Below are 19,358 nucleotides of genomic sequence, written 5' to 3'. Positions count from 1 at the left end.
ATCAGCGTCTGTACAGTGCGGCGGGTCGAGTAGTGCTCGTCCCCGCGCGCCTCTAATGTGTCAGCGCCAAACTGCAGGAAAAATCTTCAAAGATGGCGGAGGGTGCAACGTCTCTGAAAGAGTTGCGGGCGCAAATGGGTAAGAATCTACTCATTCCCAGGCTCTTTAGCCAGTTCTTGTCGGTTAAGTCTGTTATATGATGTCTGCTGATTAAAACCGCCCCGTTTAGAGTTTGTTTAGACGGTTGAGCGCGTGAATCGCTTACTTTCATTGAGGCGATGTGAGGGGGAGAGTTAGCGGGCTCTGATGGGCAGATAACGGCCAGCTAACTGCTAAACTTACTTCGGCCACTGTCAACAAGTTTGTTTGTTTTTTCTTTAATCATGTGAAGACCTGTGTTTACATGATGCACGGGGGACTGCGTTTATGGCTTAAAAGTTATGAAAGTTTTTGTTATGTTTTTTGGGACTTTGAGAAGAGGTCCGTGATGATGTCGGCTTTGACAGGGACACATCATCTCTTTGAATGGCGCCCTGTCTGAGCAGAGCACATATAACTGTTACATTACAAATGTAAAGTCTTCGTTAAGTTTTATGTTGAACAGTGCTTTATTATGGATGTTTTGGGTATATATTTGCTCTGTTATCTTAGGTCATCCTTTATATGCATATGTGTTTAGGAAAGAAAGTCAGAATTATGACCGCGTTTGTGTATAAACTGTTTAATCACATAGGCCGAAGTGCATGTTTACACGGTAACACAAAGAGGTGAATGGATATTTTGACCTCATTAAAGTTCATAATTTATCTATTTACTCAATGAAGAGTTTCCTGTCAAGTTCAACTATCATTAAAGTTTGCTTTTATTGTAGCATGTGGACGCAGAGAGCACAAAATTAACGTTTTATGTAATGAATGCATTGCAGGAGCTTCAGTCTGACTGATTCTGTTGGCCATCTTGGCCAGCAAAACAGGATATTTACACGTATGCCTCTCATTACACTTGGAAACTAACCCTTAGCTCATCTGTAGCTGGTCAATGTAGCAATCCCGGTGTTGAAAAGTGACTTTGTTGACTAGTTCCTCCTCTTATGACAACAAGCTTTGTTTGCTTGTTTTGCATGCTTTTCTCGCTTGCTAATGAAGAATGATCTGCAGCTTTGATACATTGCATGTATGCTGGTGGCATTTGTCTGTATCATAGCCTGTGGGTATTCCCATGAAATATTACGAAGTCCGTATGGCCTTGTGTACGGAAGACAACAACAATACTGTAAAACTTCTGCTTTCTGTGTACCCCTTTAGCTTTTTTATACTTAAAGGCACATGGGTGTTGAATTCAATTGGTTCAATTGCTGTAGTGGGTCACAGTGTGGTTAGAAGTATGTAGGTTTCCTGCCAGTGGTTAACCTGGCCGAACTGCAGACGTAATACTGGGCGGAGACAAGTTTTCTTAAAGTGCACATATTTGGTTATGACTTCAATATTTGAGGTCTCATCAGATCTGAAACGAATTCTTTTCCTGCTTCTTTTAAAGGCATTATTGATGAGGGAGAACAATAACAGGCCATTAAGTGTCATGTGATATAATAATAATAGTGAGTTGTTTTGTTAGCAATCCATCTGGCTGGATATAAGCAAATATCAAACAGGTAGCACCTTTATTTATCAGAAGTACTTATCGTTCTTGACTGACAGGCTTAGAGTTATACTTCTTATACAGTCAACAACTATTTTTCTGAATGGTCTCAGGAGTATAAGTCATTAGCATTTAGAGACATCAGCAGATGAGGCAAATTTGGGAGGCAAATTACTTGTGTTTTGGTTTCAGCTCTACCAGTGCTTGGACACGGGTAGCATGTACATTAATAAATCCAGGTAACTTATATTTCCTAGTGAAGGCATTTAATTAGGTTCTGCATGTAGATGCTATGATGCACGATATGTCCCATAGTGAGATCATCCTATCGTCAGTCTGTGAGATCGCCGATACATTGTAGTATCGGGGGGTGGGGCAATAGTTTACCTATTTATCTATTTGTTCATTTTTATTTTGGCAACACTGTCAAAACCGCAACTTTCTTAAACTTGATGCTATTCATTCGAGCATGTCACTGATGCCCAGGCGCTCTAACTTCTTGTGTGCCAGGGCGCAGGAACAACTCACTTGCTGGTTTAAACCACCTGGTTGCACACCTAACAGCCTCTTTAGTTAGAGGAAGTGTCATAGCTGTTACAAGCTCAGGTGCGCAAAGAGAAGCTCACAAGCCCTCTCATGCAAGGAAAAGCTTTAAATGCACACATTAGTGTGAAACTATGATGATAATTATAATAATTTAAAACTATAATGGGCAAACATGCCAACTAGGGGTGCACAGATAAAAGTATATACACTATACACTAATAATACGTTAATAATAAAATGATAACTCTTCTGAATCGCAAAGCCGATATTTTTTCACAGCTATATCATGTACTACGGCTTTTGATCAGTAGTCCCTATTGATCTGAAATCACTATTAGTTTGACTTGTTTATAACATGCATTTAAAAAAGCAATACTCGTCAAACATAATCATTATACATATTCTTTATTATCATGAAAATACCCGAAAAGGTTTGAAAAACAGCAATATAAATATATCCTTACGCCATTTTCTGGAGCTGCATGTCATAGCTGCATTCGTATGCAGCGCATATTGAGTTTCTGCACGAGAGCACCCTTTCTTTTGGATGTAATGGCATTTTACCGTAATCCATTGAGAAGCATAGCAAGCATCATCGGCCAATATATCGGTTCACCCCTTATGCCAACTATCGTCATGAAGACTTGCTATCGGTCATCGGCACAACCCTAATTGTTGCACTGGTAATTTTCAGAATTTGGTTAATGCAGGTTAAAATTAGGGATGCACCGATACCACTTTTTCCATCTCCGATCCGATTCCGATACCCGAATTCTGATTATCGGCCGATTCCGATACCTGCCGATCCGATACTACTGTATTTTTCTTAAGCAATTTAGATTACACACAGACACACACACACACACACACTATATAAATGTGTATAGTGCTTTCTGCTAAATCTAGCATAATATAATTATATTATATATAATTATAATTTTAAAGTAAAAACCAATAATTTAAAATGATTTACAAGTTACAAGAACATTAGTAATTATATTAACCATGGCAGTGTTTAGGAGAAAATAAAATAGGCACGTTTGATCAAATAAGTTTTCCTTAATTGCGCAAAACGTCACAGTAAAAAAGCTTTAGTGTGCAGATGGTTATTTTGGGAATTATGCACTTAACCGGACCTTTTATGCACATTTCGGGTGCAGAAGTGATGCGCCTAAATCATATTGAGTGCGCAACACTGTGCTTCCTGGGTGCAGCATTGATGCTCTAGAAGCGTCCTGACATTCACATGGGAATCCTCGCACCGCAATGGAAAGTTACGTTCATAACTATTAAAACAAAGAGATTAGAGGCATCGTGTGCTCAGCACATACTGAATTGCATCCATCTAACAGCTTACTGAGACTTTATCAAATCAGATCTTTAAAACAGACTACAGTTATTGAGTGTTCGTGTGTTGAATGACGCGTTTCATCCGTCCGCTTCACCTGTGCATTAACTCAGCACATAGTGAATTGCATCCATCCAACAGCTTACTGAGACTTTATAAAATCAGATCTTTAATAAAGCCTAACGTTACAGTTATCTTGTGTGTGTGCGTGTGTTGAATGGCGCGTTTTCATCCATCCGCTTCTCATCAGTGGATTAACTCAGTTTGCATGTAAGTTACAGTGTTTCTGTGAACATATCTTTAAATGTGCGTTTGTTCCTTCACATGAAGCTATTGAGTGTAAGATGACTTTGATTATAGTACATAAAAACGTTTATGGTGCTTTTATAATACTTTGTCATTTTAATCGCTTGTCAGTGACAACCATGCGTAAAGCCGAAAGTATACTAGGGACGTCCGCGTATGCGCGCCGTCCGCATGACGTCATTTTCGTCATCAAGAGGGTCCGCGGCCGGCCGCGCGGACCGTCCGCGTGCAGCCCAAAATTTGAGACCGCGCGGACAGTGCGCGTACAGTCCGCGTACAACAGCGCATGCGCGTGAATATATTTAGACAGGGCACTCCACTATAAACAATTATACAAAGGAAATAGACAGCATTTGCACACACACTATCGTTTTTCTTCTTTAACTTTTACTTCTTCCAAGAACAGAAAGCTGTGGAGCATGTTTGTTACCATAATGTTTGATTCCTGTTCTTTGTTGTCTTGTTGCTTGTTCTAAACTGTGTTTGCAATGGTGGATCAGTTACTTTTCTTCATCTATCCTAATGTTTTAATGTACTGTAAATGTCGCCAAATCAGTGCTGCCCTGACAGCCTGTTAGACTAATAATTTGAATAAGAAATCATTTGTATTGCGTATAGTGTCGAACGCGGCCATCCGCGTGTAGCCGCGGGGAGTATACTCGAAAAGCTGCGCGGACGCGTTCGCGCGCGAGCCGGACGCGGACGCGGAAAAAAAGTATACCCCGGCCTTAACGCGCAGTATCGGAACTGGATCGGTCCTGTTAGTCCGATATCCGATCCAGCAAAAAAGGCCGGATCGGCCCAGATACCGATCCAGAATATCGGATCTGTGCATCCCGAGTTAAAATAACTGGCAAATAGGGATAGACCAATATCGACTGGCCGATATATCGGGGGCGATTTTTGCACGTTTTATGTGTATCGGCATCTGCTAATTTAACTGTTTTTTTTTTTGTGAAAATAAGGAAACAAAAACAAAGAAATTAAGAATATAATGAACACTTCTTATTGTATGAAATGTAAAATGGTCTTTAGCTTTATTTAAATAATTGTATTCATTATAGCTGCAACTTTAACAACAGTGTTTCCTCTAGGATTTTTTTCAGCTGTGGCGGCAGGGGGCGCCCATGATGATTATAAATGTACATTATTTTTTTTAAAGTAGAATATAGGCTACAGTAAACTAACATGTATTTTTTATCATTTTCATGCTGTCATTTACTTTCCTTATATTTATAGCATATTGCTTTTCTATGTTTGATCTAAAATGTATTTTCTTAAAAAACGTTACATAGCTACGTACGTAGTTCGGATATTTCATTGTAGTTTTTCTGTTGTGCAGCCCTACTTTACCTTTACCTGTACTGCCCAAGACAAATTTCCCTTAACAGGGACAAATAAAGTAATAAGTAAGTAAGTAAGTTTAATGTAGTGTGGATTGCAAGTTGTGCTCGTGTTTAGCGTTACAGAGCTGTTGCAAACTCACGCACAGTCCTGTTTGATAATCCGCACCGCTGTGATTGACCGAACATCCATCAGCAGCAATTTTATTTCACACCCGTACCATTTGACATAAAGACCCCAAGCCGGTCACACCGCAAATCGCGCAGTTGAATAGAAACCTTTAACGGTCTTCAGACAGATCTTAAACACAAAGCACGGGGCCATTTAAAAACGAGTCGAATTTTGGTCTTGGATGTTAGACCCGCATTTTACTCTAGTCTATTGAGCCCCGACCTGCATCTACAACGCAAATGACGCGCGAAAAGCCTATTATTACATCAAATATTACCCGTTACATCAAATCATATGCGGTTCACCCGCGGTTCCCCCGACCCTGCTGTTTCGTCTGAAAACAGATAAAACAGTCTCACCGTCTGCCTCAAGTTTCTATTACCAACGTTCTTCTCTTCCACGGGAATAATGTAAGTTTCCTTACAAACAGATTCGACTATTAATGTCTTGCAGTCGCATATAAGTAGTATTCAGTATTTAGCCTTTTGTTTTTGGGACAAATATCATATAATTTAATGTGAAACTTTGTGAGTGTCGATCTAAAGCACAGAAGATTGATTGACAGCTGAGCGGTCAGCAGCGCGCTACTGCGCTTATAGCCTATATTCTGAATAACTAATGACCAGATAAGTTGATAATATGAGTACAGTGATTCCAAATGAATCTCCAAAAACTCGTAATATGTTAAATCGAAAGTTTAATAATGTCTTTTCTCGCAGCCCTGCGCTGCGTCCGTGTATATGCGCCGGTGAACATCAAATGCGTGATGACCTTGCACCTTAAATTACCCTAAATTTATAGTCATAAAGATAAAAGTAAAACAATATTCGAAACTTCAAATTATGTATTTTTATTTTTGTAAACTCACAATAAGGAGAAAACTTTGTGCTTATTTAAAATCATTAAAAACATGACGTGCTTTCTGCTGCTTTGGTCAGCGCGTCACAAAAAAAAAACAGAAACTCAAATACTTTTTTATTCGTTTTGTCAATTTAATTATTATTTAAGTGTAACATATTTCGTATAGGCTTATTTATTTTATTATTATTTCTCAAAACAGAGACGTAGCCTAATCATCCTCTGTTGATTTAAATCTATTTGTTAATTAAACTATACCCATGGAAGAAATTATGATACTTTAGGAGATTTATTTATAAATGAGTTAACGCGAATCCAGAAAGGAATTTATTTCTAAGACAGCCAGTCTGGCAGGGCGGACATTTCTGTAGCTTTTTTGCGAGCTGCCGCCGTGGGTTTTGTCTAGAAGGGATACAGCAAATGCCGAAAAGTTAAGGATTAGATTTGGAGGTAGGATTATTAGGATGAAAACAGCGGCTCTGGTTAAATGAGATACAAATACATCCTACAATCGTGTGAAATTTTGTGTTTAGAGTTGGGTTTGGTTGAAGGATTAGTATAAAACAGTGGTCATCCAGCGAGATTTCGTTTGCTGTATCCCTTCTATCCACAACCGCAGGCGTGGCGGGGATGTTTTAGGCATGGCGGGCCGCCACGGTAGACTGTATATAGCGGAAACACTGAACAACAAGTTAAAATATTTAAATGGGTGACTGAGTTTTACTGGAAAGATTTGTATGCATGTTTGTTTTTTGTAAACAAAGAACTAATACTCAACTTCATAACTATCAAAATATTAAATAGCTACTTTTGGGAATTTTAAAATGAATATAAAATCCAAATGCGTTCAATGTCATGTCATTTCATTCAAGTGACATTAGCAACCCAGTATAATGGTATTTTAGTTTGTTTTAAATAAGGAGCCGGGCTTGAAAGCATTGTTGGGCGTGTGTGTGTAAAGTTTTAACGCATCATCCGTTTTGGGAGACGCGGGCGTGAAGTCTTGCGATGCGGACTTGCGGAGACAGGCGGGAGTATTTAATAAGCATAGAGATACAGGCTGTGCGTGTGCTTCAAGTTTAAACACCTTGTCTGTTGTGGAAGACCCGCGCGAAAAGTCTTGCGATGCGGAACCAGGCGCGAGTATTTAACAAGCATTGAGAGACACAGGCTGCGCGCGTGCTTTAAATTGAAACCCCTTGTCAGTTTAGGAGAAGCGCTGTTTTGGCTGACGTACCTCTCATGCAGAAAGCACAGCCATACTTGCGCTCGCTCAATTGGTTAGACTGTCACAAAGCCTCTCCGCATAGCTATTTCTCAAATCGCATCATATCGCGTCCTTTCGCGATTTGCTAATCGCAACGTTTCACATCGCGATTGCGGTTCGATTTCGATTAATCGCCCAGCCCTAGACAGAGTGCTGGAAGCTGCAAGCTTGCAGGTCATGTGACTAAAAAAAACCAACCTTTCCATGACAATATCGAAAGCTCAGGGTTTTTATTTCTCATCTTTATATTTGTAGTAATAAAGTGCTAGAAATCAATATCCTTTGCTGATAGTTCCTCGTCATTGTGGAGATTGCAGTTCATGGTTCCATTGCACCCTTACCTGTTTTTACTATTTGTTAAATATAGTTTTTTCAAAAGTTCAATAAATGTTACTTTTTAAAATTGAGACTTGTAACATTTGGCATCATTGTGTCATTTTTATGATGTAAATTGAGTGAGCAAAAGCAGTATCGGCTCCAAATATCAGCTCAAGAAAATCTGCAGCCTGTATCGGTCATCGGCTAAGGCTGATGAAACAAAAATCAGCATTGACGCTAAAAAAATCCATATCGGTCAATCCCTACTGCCAAACTATTGGTATTGGCAGATTTCAGTCTTAAAAATCGGTATCGGTGGGAAAAGTGTCATATCTGTGCTCTAGGAATCAAATTTATTGGCACACTCTTACTAATTAACCAGGATCTTATGATGACACAATCATTAGCCTCAAGGAAGTAAACATGATACTGTCCACAATCATCATCATTCTGGCTCTTGATACAGCTCAGGCTAACATTGCCCAGGTGTCCTTACTAATCCTTTACATAAACTGCATAGTCAGTGTCAGTCTAACTACACAAGGAGAGAGGGCAGAAGTAATGACAGCTGTGCCTTCTGGTGAGGCCTAAATAATTGGACAGTGCAGACACGTTTGTCTCCAGGCATCTGACCCAGAATACTTCCTGTTGTCTCAATAACAGGCTGCCACTTCAGCAAAGTCAGAAAGATGCAAACAGTGAACAGTAACGGGACCCCACTGAGGACTGACTCTCCCTGACTCCTGGCTCTTCTTAGATGTGCATAGTAGGCCATAGAGAGCGTAGTGTTTTGGTGTATGTATAACCATTCTTTGTGTTTTGTCAGACTGCGTGAATGAGGTTTTGTTAAATGCTTGATTTTGTCAGCTGACAGTTTGGGTCAGATATTGCAATAAATGATGCAATCTTCGTATGTGTCTTTTTTATATTAGATTATATTTTCAGGCTAATCGAGAAACAATCAGTTGTTTACATATTTAAGATGATTGGCTTTTAATTGTGTCTGTGAAAGTGATGGATGACATTATTAAAGGTGATATGATAACTGGGAAGAAGTTTAAGTGCATCATTTTATTTGGCACATTGCAGGGCTCGAAATTGCGACCATTTTGGTCGCATATGCGACCGAAATTTAATCTGTGCGACCTTAAAATATATTTGGGAGCATTTGTGTGACTGCCCATTTTGTTGTGACGCGAGTTGATTGTGATCCTGCGTGCTGGCGGCGCTGTCCCAGGTTCAGTGTTCTCTCCAACGATACATAACCAATCAAATTTCACCATTAAGTTCTTGCGTTTAATGAAGACCGCAGATTGGCTACTATGAGCGTCAGTCAGTTCAGTGAAGCGCGGAAATGTGAAAAGACGAACGCGTCGCGAGCATGACGAGAGCGAGACGATTACAGCCAAGGTTATTACTGTTTCTTTGACGACGATCGGGATTCAAATGTAACTCCACCACCGGAAAATACGAGTTGACGTTAAACCTTTCAGAGAGAGTGGCTTAAAGATTTCGAGTGTCTATGAAAATGTAACTGTTTACTGTAAATCCTGTAAAACGGCGTTAATGGCGGAATCAAAACATTTTAAGCGCCAGACGTACCTTGCGTAAACATGGCGAAAGTGCCAAAAACACAAGACGTGTCATGACAAATGTGTTTATTATTGATGGAGACACCCATAGATACATATCTATGGAGACACCGACCTGTCTGTCAGTGTGTTTAATGGTGTAGTTGCGCATGCGCTGGTGAATGGACATTCGACAAACATCCTTGTGGTCCATGTTGGTGTGGAATACGACAATGTGATGGTATGTTTTTGTTGTATTTTTTAAAACATTGCCTATTTAGTAGTAATAGCATCCTGGTAATGCAGTTATCAATACCAATATATATTAGCCTTCTATATTAGGGTCACTTTTGTAATGTCACAATTAATCAGTGTTTTACGTGTTTGCTAGATTTTCTATGTAATCTTAATCATGTTACCTGTAATTGTTAAATTATTATTGCTGCTATACTATTTCAACAGCATTTGGGTATTAATTTAGGAATTTATGCAGCAAAAAATAAAATAAAATAAAATAAAATAAAATAGAAGATCAACTTTTAAATGCTGGCCATAGGACGTGTAAAGCCCGGTGGTGGTGTTTTATTTTTAATAAAATAAATCTATTAACATTTACATTGTAGTTGTGGTACTTTTTAATTTTTGGATGGATGCGCCTAAATTTTTGCTGGTGCTCCTAACTCTTTAAAGTTGGGAGCACCAGTGCTACCAAATAAAAAAGTTAATTTTGAGCCCTGCATTGCATTGTTTTATTGTAGGAAGCTCTGACCTAATACATGTTTACGAGTGTTACCACATTTCCTAAGATGCTGAAACTAGGACTGGGAGGTATATCAAGTTTTGGTAGTATATCAGTAATGTTTTCAAGCCAGATATGTGGTGAGACAATACCATCTATATCGATATGACCTGATATGACCCTCCTTTTTTGCAGCAGAAGCTGTACCAGAAAAGTTCACTGAGGTCAGACGTAAGCTTTCTAACCAGAATGCATGTTGTGCAGCTGTATATTTGTAAAGCGCGGGAAACCCCTGCCTTTAAATTTTATTTTCATGCTGTTTCAATTTTCATGTGCTGTTTAAATTAAGGTTTTTGTGACATCTCACATTCATATCCGTGCCTCTTTAGGAATCAAATTTATTGGCACACTCTTACTAATGACGAGTGTACAGAGGCCGTTTCTCAATCCGAAGGCTGCATCCTCCGGAGGTCGCATTTCTCTTCTGCATACGTCATCAAGACGTATTATTTCAGAGTATTTACAATTATAAAGCTGACTATTATTTATAAACCAGGCTTGGTATTTATTGAATAAACCAGGCTGGGTGACGTATGCAGCCTGTATGCGACCTCCGGAGGCTGCAGCCTTCCGATTGTGAAACGTCCAGAGGTATAATATTGTTGCATTGTCAATATCTCCGTCGCAACCAGGATTTTCTCTCTTTTGTGTGAAAATTGCCGCTTCGAATCCACAAAGTAAACAGACTATGTGTTTAGGTCTGCGCCTTGTTACACGTCATGCAAGTGACAGCGGAATGCCGCAAATGAGGAAGAGCGAGGAGAGAAACGATCAGGTCTGATTGGTGAATCAATAGGGTTTGGTTTTACACTGTTTAAGTGTAAGCAAGTTTGACTGATATAGCATCTTGGATTGTTGTAAAGTAAATATGTGAACATGTGCATGCAGCATCTGAATACAGGGCAAATCAATATGCAAAAACTCAATGTGCATGTCATCGCCTTTGCAATTCAGACAGGTATTGTTTGTATGAATCCCTATTAATCGTACACCACCACTGATTTTAAAATTACAGAGATATGAATTTTAGGCAGTATTGGCCAACCCTAGCAGAAACATACAACAATATTTCTATTCACATTTATTTGTATGGAACTTTTTACAATACTTACTTCTTGCTGCATCCAAAATCTCCTACTTCCATACTGTATAGTGGGTGAAAATTAGTGAGGTGAGTAGTATGTCGGAATTCATAGTTTTCGAAAAACAGTTGGCAAAAAGTAACTGGATGACTTACTACTTCTGGCATCGAATGCACACTTCATTATCCCGTGAGCCCCTGCAAGAGGAGTCACCCAAAGAAGAAGGAGGATAGACATATTCAGAAATTATGGAAAGTTGCAACTCTGTTCTATTAAAATGTAAATGCAAAAGAAAAAAAGCTTTAACTTGTGCTTAAATTGCACTTGTTTAACATCATCCAAGGTAGCTGCTAACTTGTTGTTATGATAATGTATATCACATGATCTTTGAGCATGGCAGATGTAGTACCTCCGAAATTCATTCACCACCTATATTCATCAGTGTTTCCCACAAACTTAAAGTTTATTTGTGGCAGCACATCCGCCAGGGGGATGGGTGAAAAATGGGTAACTAATATGCGTTCAGCCTATGATACCAGGTATTGTCTTATTTCCCCTGATAGTCAGTCTAAGTCTTACAGCTGTGTATAATCCATTTACATGCTATCATGTATATGCTTGTCTTTTTCATTTCAACATTAGTTTTTATTGTCCAATGAATGCATATCGTGAAGACTAATTTTGAGTTTGCTTTCATTGTCTTATATCATGAATGTATTTGCCTTGGTGACAAGGTCTTGGTCTAGATAATGTCCCCATTGTGTGCGTCCATTGTGGGCCCAGTGTTCATTTGCATGCCGTGTGTCACAGAGCCCATGGTGTGAGGTTCATGAGTATGACTCAGATGATGTTTGCATATTCAGTGGGTATAATGGACTATGGCCTGAGCGCTCTTCAGATCGATCTCTGTCCTCCTCATTGGTCAGACTCAACCCGAGCCTTTTCAGACGAGAAGAGAAGCTAAATTTGTTATAGAGCTTGCCTAAAGTGTAAACACATAGCCTATTGTAATGATTTGTCTGATGCAGGTGTGTACTGGGATGGTGCTTTCACTTCAACAGGAATTACCCAGCCCACTCTTCAACTGCTATTTCGGCCCTGTCATTTGTTGAAGTAGAAAAACTCAAGCTTATTTAGGGATGTGCAAAACTACACACATTTAAAGGGGACATTTTATAAGATTTTTTTTAAAGATGTAAAATAAATCTTTGGTGTCCCCAGAGAACATATGCAAAGTTTTAGCTCAAAATACCCCACTGATAATTTATTATAGCATGTTAAAGCTGCCACTTTGTAGGTGTGAGCAAAAATGTGCCATTTTTGGGTATGTCCTTTTAAACGCAAATGAGCTGATTATTATAATAAGGTCCCCCTGCAGACATCACAAGGGGAGCCGAATTTCAATTAGCTATTTTTTCACCTGCTTGCAGAGAATGATTTACCAAAACAAAGTTACTGGATGTTCTTTATCACATTTTCTAGATTGATAGTAGCACTGGGGACCCAATTATAGCACTTAAACATGAAAAAGGCAGATTTTTATGGTATGTCCCCTTTAAAAAATACATCCCTGTATAAATGGGTATTTAGTGTCATGGCCCTACACTGATCAGAGTGGATGAATTTAGGGAAATAATTAGGGATGTGCACGACTAGTCGAATGTTCGATCTGCAATAATTATTCAAAGAAATGCTATTCAAATGTTTGTTTGTTTTTAATGCGCCACCGCAGGGTTAAGGCTACTGCTCCTTTAATGCTTTTCTCTTTATCTGTACTGTCGTTTACTGTAAAGTGAAAATTCATTTGTTTGTATTTCTCATGTGTTATTTATAGTGATGCACCGATGTATCGGCCGCCGATATTTATCGGACGATTTTTGATGAATTTGAAACCATCGGCATATCGGCAATAGCACGAGAAAGGCCGATACCAATTGTTTATTTATTAACTGCATCAAGAAATCCATTATATGTAAAAAAAAAAATAAGTTAATGTTGTTAATAAAATAAATGCTGAATAGCAAAACCCACCTTTGAAGGTTGTCATGCTGTCTTATTATATTTGTTTTAGCTTAAAGGTATTGCGGAGGATTTTCTTTTTCTGGGTGGATCATCAAGACTATTGGTCCTCCTAGTTGTCAATCAGGAGTGTTGCGCAATTGCTTTTTTAAAAAAAAAGTGGAGAAGGCGATTCTTTTCTAAAATTCAAGAAAATCCTCCGCTATACCTTTAATTTGTGCCTCTCTTATTATGTTGGTCAGTTGAATGTTAATTAGATCCAATCCAATTTCAGTAAAAATAATTTGAATCAGAAATAAACTATAGCTAATAGACCAGCTGTATAGTATTGTATACAAGTCTTTAATATCAGTATCGGCCAGAAGTTGTCTGTTTAAATTGGTATCGGTATCGGCCCCAAAAAATCTTATCGGTGCATCCCTAGTTATTTAGCTTCCTGTTATGTAGCCTACTTTATTTTGTTAATACAGAGCTAAACGAGAACAAAATGAAGCGGAGAACATTTATGTGCGGTGCTCTTCGGAAAATGAACCGGATAACTGCCAATGGCTGTTTAACAGCAAACAGTAAAGCAATATCTCCGTCTTTGCGAAGTGTTGTTAAATTAAGCTCGAAACTTTGCAAAGTCAACAATTAGGTATCAAGTCAGCTTATGTTATTTGTAAAATAATGTTAAATTCCGATATTCTTGTTCGATCCGTCTGTTGTTCTTACCGGATAACCATGGAGCGGAGTGCGTTCTCCGCAGCCAGAATTATTGTAGAATGAAGAACAGGCTTTCACCAGAGCAGGTAAGCTAAATTTGGTTGTCTTTCTTCACAAATACATGAAGCTGAAGTTACATCGTAACTTATTGTGGTTATGATGACTGCTATTATAGTCACTTGAAAATGTAGCAGATTTAAGGCGGCATTGATTTAAGTGCCCTGACTGTGGTGCAGTAATCATGAGCCAATGGTGAAGGTTATGTCCTGCTATCTGATGATTGTGCTTGAGTATCACTCAGCAACAGTTGCTATGCGACTTTCACATGGAAACCACAGGAGAGAAGAGCTCGAATGGTCTAAGACAGGCTCTTATGTTTTCAAGAAAGTGTTGAAACATGTTATGTAATCTTTTATTTAATGCATATTTTTCTTGCTTCTTACCAAGAGCGTTATGGAAAGCGGCAATTGTATATACAATCCTTACATAAACTTTTTATAGTTTTTTTTGTTTAGAAATAGGGATGCACTGAAACTGCTTTTTCCATTACCAATCCGATTTTAATACCTTAAATAAATCGGCCAATACCAGTCTGATACTAGTAGTGTTTTTATACACGCACGCACACATACACATGTTTACGCACTTGTAAAACTCAAGAGCATGTAAGCTTAGTTTGCTTGCAATTTAAAATTACAAAGTAAAGGTAACATTTTAAAGGGACCATTTAAAATGTCTGCCAAAAAAAAAAATCAATTCATACTCCACACTCCAAACAGACGGGGGCAGTATACCTCCAGAAAGTGAGTTGGTCTATTTTAATTTAGCAGCTGCACATTTAGCAGCATATATCAAGTTTGATTTACATTAGCAACTAAGTTATCATTAGTCACAAAAAAAACATTCGGTCTCATTAAAATTGCAATGTTTTCCGCTACGTTTCGTGCGTCCATTTGGTGTTCATTATCATCGAAGACATTTCAAGCTTCTTATGTTACATTTTAGCATCAGCTTGGTAATAGATAACGGGTGAAAACCGGATCGGATCCGTGGGTAGAGCTAACTATTAAACGCTAACAGCTAAGGATGCGCGATAATTTGCATGCGATAGTCATTGCGCTTCTCGTCAGTGAAGGCGGTTTCTTGATTAAAAGTGAATCGCCATCAGCTGCTTTCAGATGGAGCCACATTTACTGCACAAAGACGTAGTTCATGTACAAGCTGAGCATAGGTTATCGCAATGCCTATTATAAGTGAACTTCTAGCGAAATACTAACAGCATCTTACTTACCAATCGAAAAGAAATGTTGTCATTTCGGAGTCGAACCTCATTTCTTTCATGTCCATTAGTTGTCTCCAGCGATGAAAAGCATTGCCAGTATTTACTCTGGTTCGGTTCCTTTATTTATCATATTTTATTTGTGATTCCGAGCGCGTTGTTCCCTGCAGCAAATGGTTGTGGTAACGTTAGTGGTAAATGTCTCTTGCTTTAGCCATTCTTCCGCTCTCTTCCCTGAACTGAAATACGTCCGAAAACCCTATTGCAAGTCAGGAAGGCATCAAGGCATGTCCGAATCCATGGCTGTCCGAATTGCATTTCTCTGAGCTGCCTTTATGCCTCTTAAGTCAACAAATCAGCTGCCTTAGTTTTCGGACGCAGCGGTAGTAGTAGAGGGCTGTACTCCCACACATGCGACTCATTCGTGTATTGCAGTTTGCCTGGCGGTTATGTGCATGGCCCGCATACCGCCTCCCATGGTCGAAACTGGTATTACAACACCAGTCGGGCTGTAGCTAGTAATTTAGCATGCTAATTCAGATTGATATTTCTGCAGCACTATACCTTGTCATTTTTTTAATGACATCTTTGCCCTTATTTCTTCTCATTCTTTTGATGCGTGTAGCTAATTTTTAAAAATCTTTTACCTCAATTATTACAAATGGCACCTTTAAAGTCACCGGGATCCTGCTCCACAATCATGGAAGTTCATAAATGTTAAAACACAGCAAATAGATATTTTAAGTGATCAGCACAAAGTGCATTGCATCTATCCAACAGTTTACTGAGCCTTTTTTATCAAATGTTCAAAATCCAATTATTGTGTATGTGCGAATTACGTGTTTCATTCAGTAAACTAATCAAGTGCCAAAGGCTCCAGAAGCCTATATTACAACATTCCTTAAATATCTTGCATATGCAGATGTAGTCAGATGTATTAAGAAGTAATACATTGGAAAATGGTGTATAAAAATGCTGGTGCTATTATAATAATTTTCCCTAGCAAGATGGTATGCTTGAGAACAATCCACTTGTTAAGTTTGATGTCCTGAGTAACAAGAGCAAATCTCTGAACCGCTTCTGGGTCCAGCGAATCTTAAATGTCATAGGGAAATTACAAGAATCCATCCCTAGGAACATAAGCTTGGTATTACTTCTAGGTTTGCGTTGGACAAAAAAGACTGAATAAAAATATTCAGATTTTTAGCTAGCAACACAAGCCTGTCAACACTTTAGTGCTCCAGGGATTAACGCAAAGTAGTGGATAAACCAAAGCTATTCAGTTGACTTCAATCTTTGTAAAAGAGGAATCTTGAAAGAGTTTTCTACATTTACTTCAATACAGTTTGCATATGAATATATAATAAAGCAAGCTACTTGGCCGTTTGTTGCGATACACAGACAACCGTAGTTCAATTGCCGGTTGAATTTCTATCACTTAATTCCTGATCTTGGCATTCATTGGAACAGAGCTTTTGTTCTGTTTCATAGCTTGTGGCCAATCAGCCCATAAAAAACATATCCATTAATGCTTTATTTTAAGGATGCACCGATATGGAAATTTTGGCCGATAACTCTTTATATTTATATATAGGCCGATAAATATTCATATTATTTTCACAATGAAAAACTCCCAGACCGCGGACATCTTGTCTTTGTGCTAGACTAGCATACTCTTCTTAAGCCCGCAACACGTGTCATCTTTGTGCTATGTCACAGAAAGCACCAATCAAAACTTCGCATGGCCAGCAATGAGCAAGTGAAGTGGTTCAACAAACCAAAATAATCCATCATTTATCGGCTTTCATTTATCGGCCTAATTTTGCTATCAGACCGATAACCGATAAAAAAGAAGCAGTTATCGGCCGATAACGATATGTCGGCCGATATATCGTGCATCCCTACTTTATTTATTCAGTCTTTTCACAGTTTTAATACTTTTGTAGCTTATTCAGTGCTGACTAGATATGATTTTTAAGCTCGGTCAGCTTTTGAGCTCTTTATGTTAGTGATGTAAGTTTCCACCAACAGATAACCTCCACGGTTTTACTGCTGTCAGATTTCCGGTGGATCCTTTTTCCATCATAATTTTGTGCTGTGTTTCAGTTTTTATGGGCATTTACAATAAAGTACTAGCAGGGGCATGGGCTTGCAATCCTATAGTGGGTCACAAAATTACAAGGAGAAATTGTTACTTTTTTTCCAATGGGCATCAGCGGGTTTAAGCTAAAGCTACAGCTAGAGAGGTTTGTTTTCTCAGCCAAATACAATGTTTGGCACAGTGTTGCCCTCTTATCAGCTAATGATCCCTCAGCAGGATTTTGGTTTTCAGACATCACATGCTTCCTTAGCAAACAGCCTCTCTGATCCTCCTACATAGACACTTTGTGGAGGGAAAATCTTTTACAAAGGCACATAAACTTGTTGATCTCTTTTTTTCCATATCCTTCCTTTACCCTTCCGCTACTCTCCTAAAGGCTTCAGAACTGATGAAGAGCATTTTAAAGTTTTTTATTAAATGGTATGAGTACAACAGGATTATTATTTTGTTGCTCTTTCTCAATAATATGTATATAATGAAATCTTAGTGTGCCCAGGCAGGAGGTCAGCAATGTGCTGAACATACTAACATTGTGCTGGAAGTTAAATCCAAAGGATCAAGCAATCCTGCATTGGGGCGTCTTTGAAATGAAACTATGCTTTATACTGGTTTTGTGCATGTTTCTTACAGTCATAGTACTACTTGTTATTGATCCGTGTGCATTTTTGTGGCATTTCCAGCTGCGGCTGCACAGGCGCAGGCAGAGGAGCGGCGCAGCCAGGCAGGGAACAGCCCAACCCCTACAGCTCCAGCCAACGTGAAGAGCCAGGCCAGACCAGGTAACATATAGTCTTTCTGTCTTTTAACCTTCTCTATTTTTTTAATTTGGTAATACACATTAAATCAAAATAAAAGTTTAAGTCGTCTATTTGATGAGACACACCAAATAGTATTTAAACTAAAAAAGTTGGAAATCAGCTTTATTACTGATTTGAAAGGTTTAATAGCATGAAATCGTGTTTATCCTTCATTTTCTTAGATCCAAATTTCATTCTTTATTAACTCCTGTATTGTCAATTGACAAAGAAATTTCTGCAGTCTTACCATTGTTTGGTTATGTGGATAGTGTATTGTCACATGACCACCTCAGGCAGTAAGGCACTTCCTTTACTGTGTCCTCAAAAACATGACTCATTGTTACTATATCAGGTGTGCTGGGATCATAGCAAAATCTGTAACCTGAGCCTCATGCAATACCATGGAAGAGGATTATCAGTGTATCAGATGCTAGCGCAATCGGCCAAGAGCTTTTTTGAAACCCAGGAAGTGTTCAGATTTCACCTGATACGCTAGTGGTGTGACGCAATACTGTGTGTTTTTGTTGTCAGTCATTGATGGTGCAGCCCTGAAAATAGACGACAAAATCAGAGTGGCCAAAGAGAGAAGAGAAGAGCAGGACAAGAAACAAGCTGAAAAAGACTAAACAACAACACCACACACCGTTGTATTATTATACAATAACACATATGGTGGAAATGACCCTATGTGACCTCTTTAGCTGCCCAAAAGTCCCAGCTCCTTGAGCGAGAGCGCAAGTCTCGGCTGCAGGTGGAGCGACAGATGGAGGAGAAACTGAAGAAGCTGGAGGAGCAGCGAAGAAAGGAGGAACAGAGGAGATCTGCTGTGGAGGAGAAGAGGAAACAGAAATTAGAGGAGGAAAAGGTAACGCTGTGATCTACCGCAGATGAATGTACATGAACCTCCCACTGCATTATTAAAATGTCAAAGAGGCTTTTCCTAAAGGACTGTATGATCCCGTACACAATGAGTATAATAGTTTAAAGGCATGCTAAACAATTCAGTAGTCACATGTTTTGTGTTTATCCTAGACAGATCTTTTCTGGAAATGTTTTTAAGCATAAGAACCATTGTTTTACAATAAGTTTCAGCAAAAAGCTTATTCATCTAAACTTGAGCTGCTTTTCTAAATACATAAGCAGCTGTCGTCTAAGATAAAATAATATTATTAAACATAAAATGTTAGCATTTTCATGAAGGATTATTAA

At 38.8% G+C, this 19,358-nt stretch overlaps 1 protein-coding gene across 13 annotated transcripts in view; it reads left to right on the top strand.

The window, feature by feature from the left end:
• Window positions 1–19,358, top strand: part of map7d3 (MAP7 domain containing 3) — a 41,402-nt gene continuing 22,044 nt past the window's right edge. For all 13 annotated transcript variants that reach the window (XM_073854215.1, XM_073854213.1, XM_073854209.1 and 10 more), the window contains exons 1-4: window positions 1–138; window positions 18,033–18,131; window positions 18,681–18,764; window positions 18,854–19,014. In XM_073854215.1, coding sequence (XP_073710316.1) covers window positions 93–138; window positions 18,033–18,131; window positions 18,681–18,764; window positions 18,854–19,014 — 390 coding nt within the window. In that variant the 5' untranslated portion in view covers window positions 1–92. The remainder of the gene's footprint in view (window positions 139–18,032; window positions 18,132–18,680; window positions 18,765–18,853; window positions 19,015–19,358) is intronic.

Source organism: Misgurnus anguillicaudatus, chromosome 16, assembly GCF_027580225.2.
Source record: "Misgurnus anguillicaudatus chromosome 16, ASM2758022v2, whole genome shotgun sequence".
In the NCBI taxonomy this organism is placed as follows: Eukaryota; Metazoa; Chordata; class Actinopteri; order Cypriniformes; family Cobitidae; genus Misgurnus; species Misgurnus anguillicaudatus.
The sequence above is the reverse complement of the archived record's forward strand: the minus strand, read 5'-3'. Positions and strand labels throughout refer to the sequence as shown.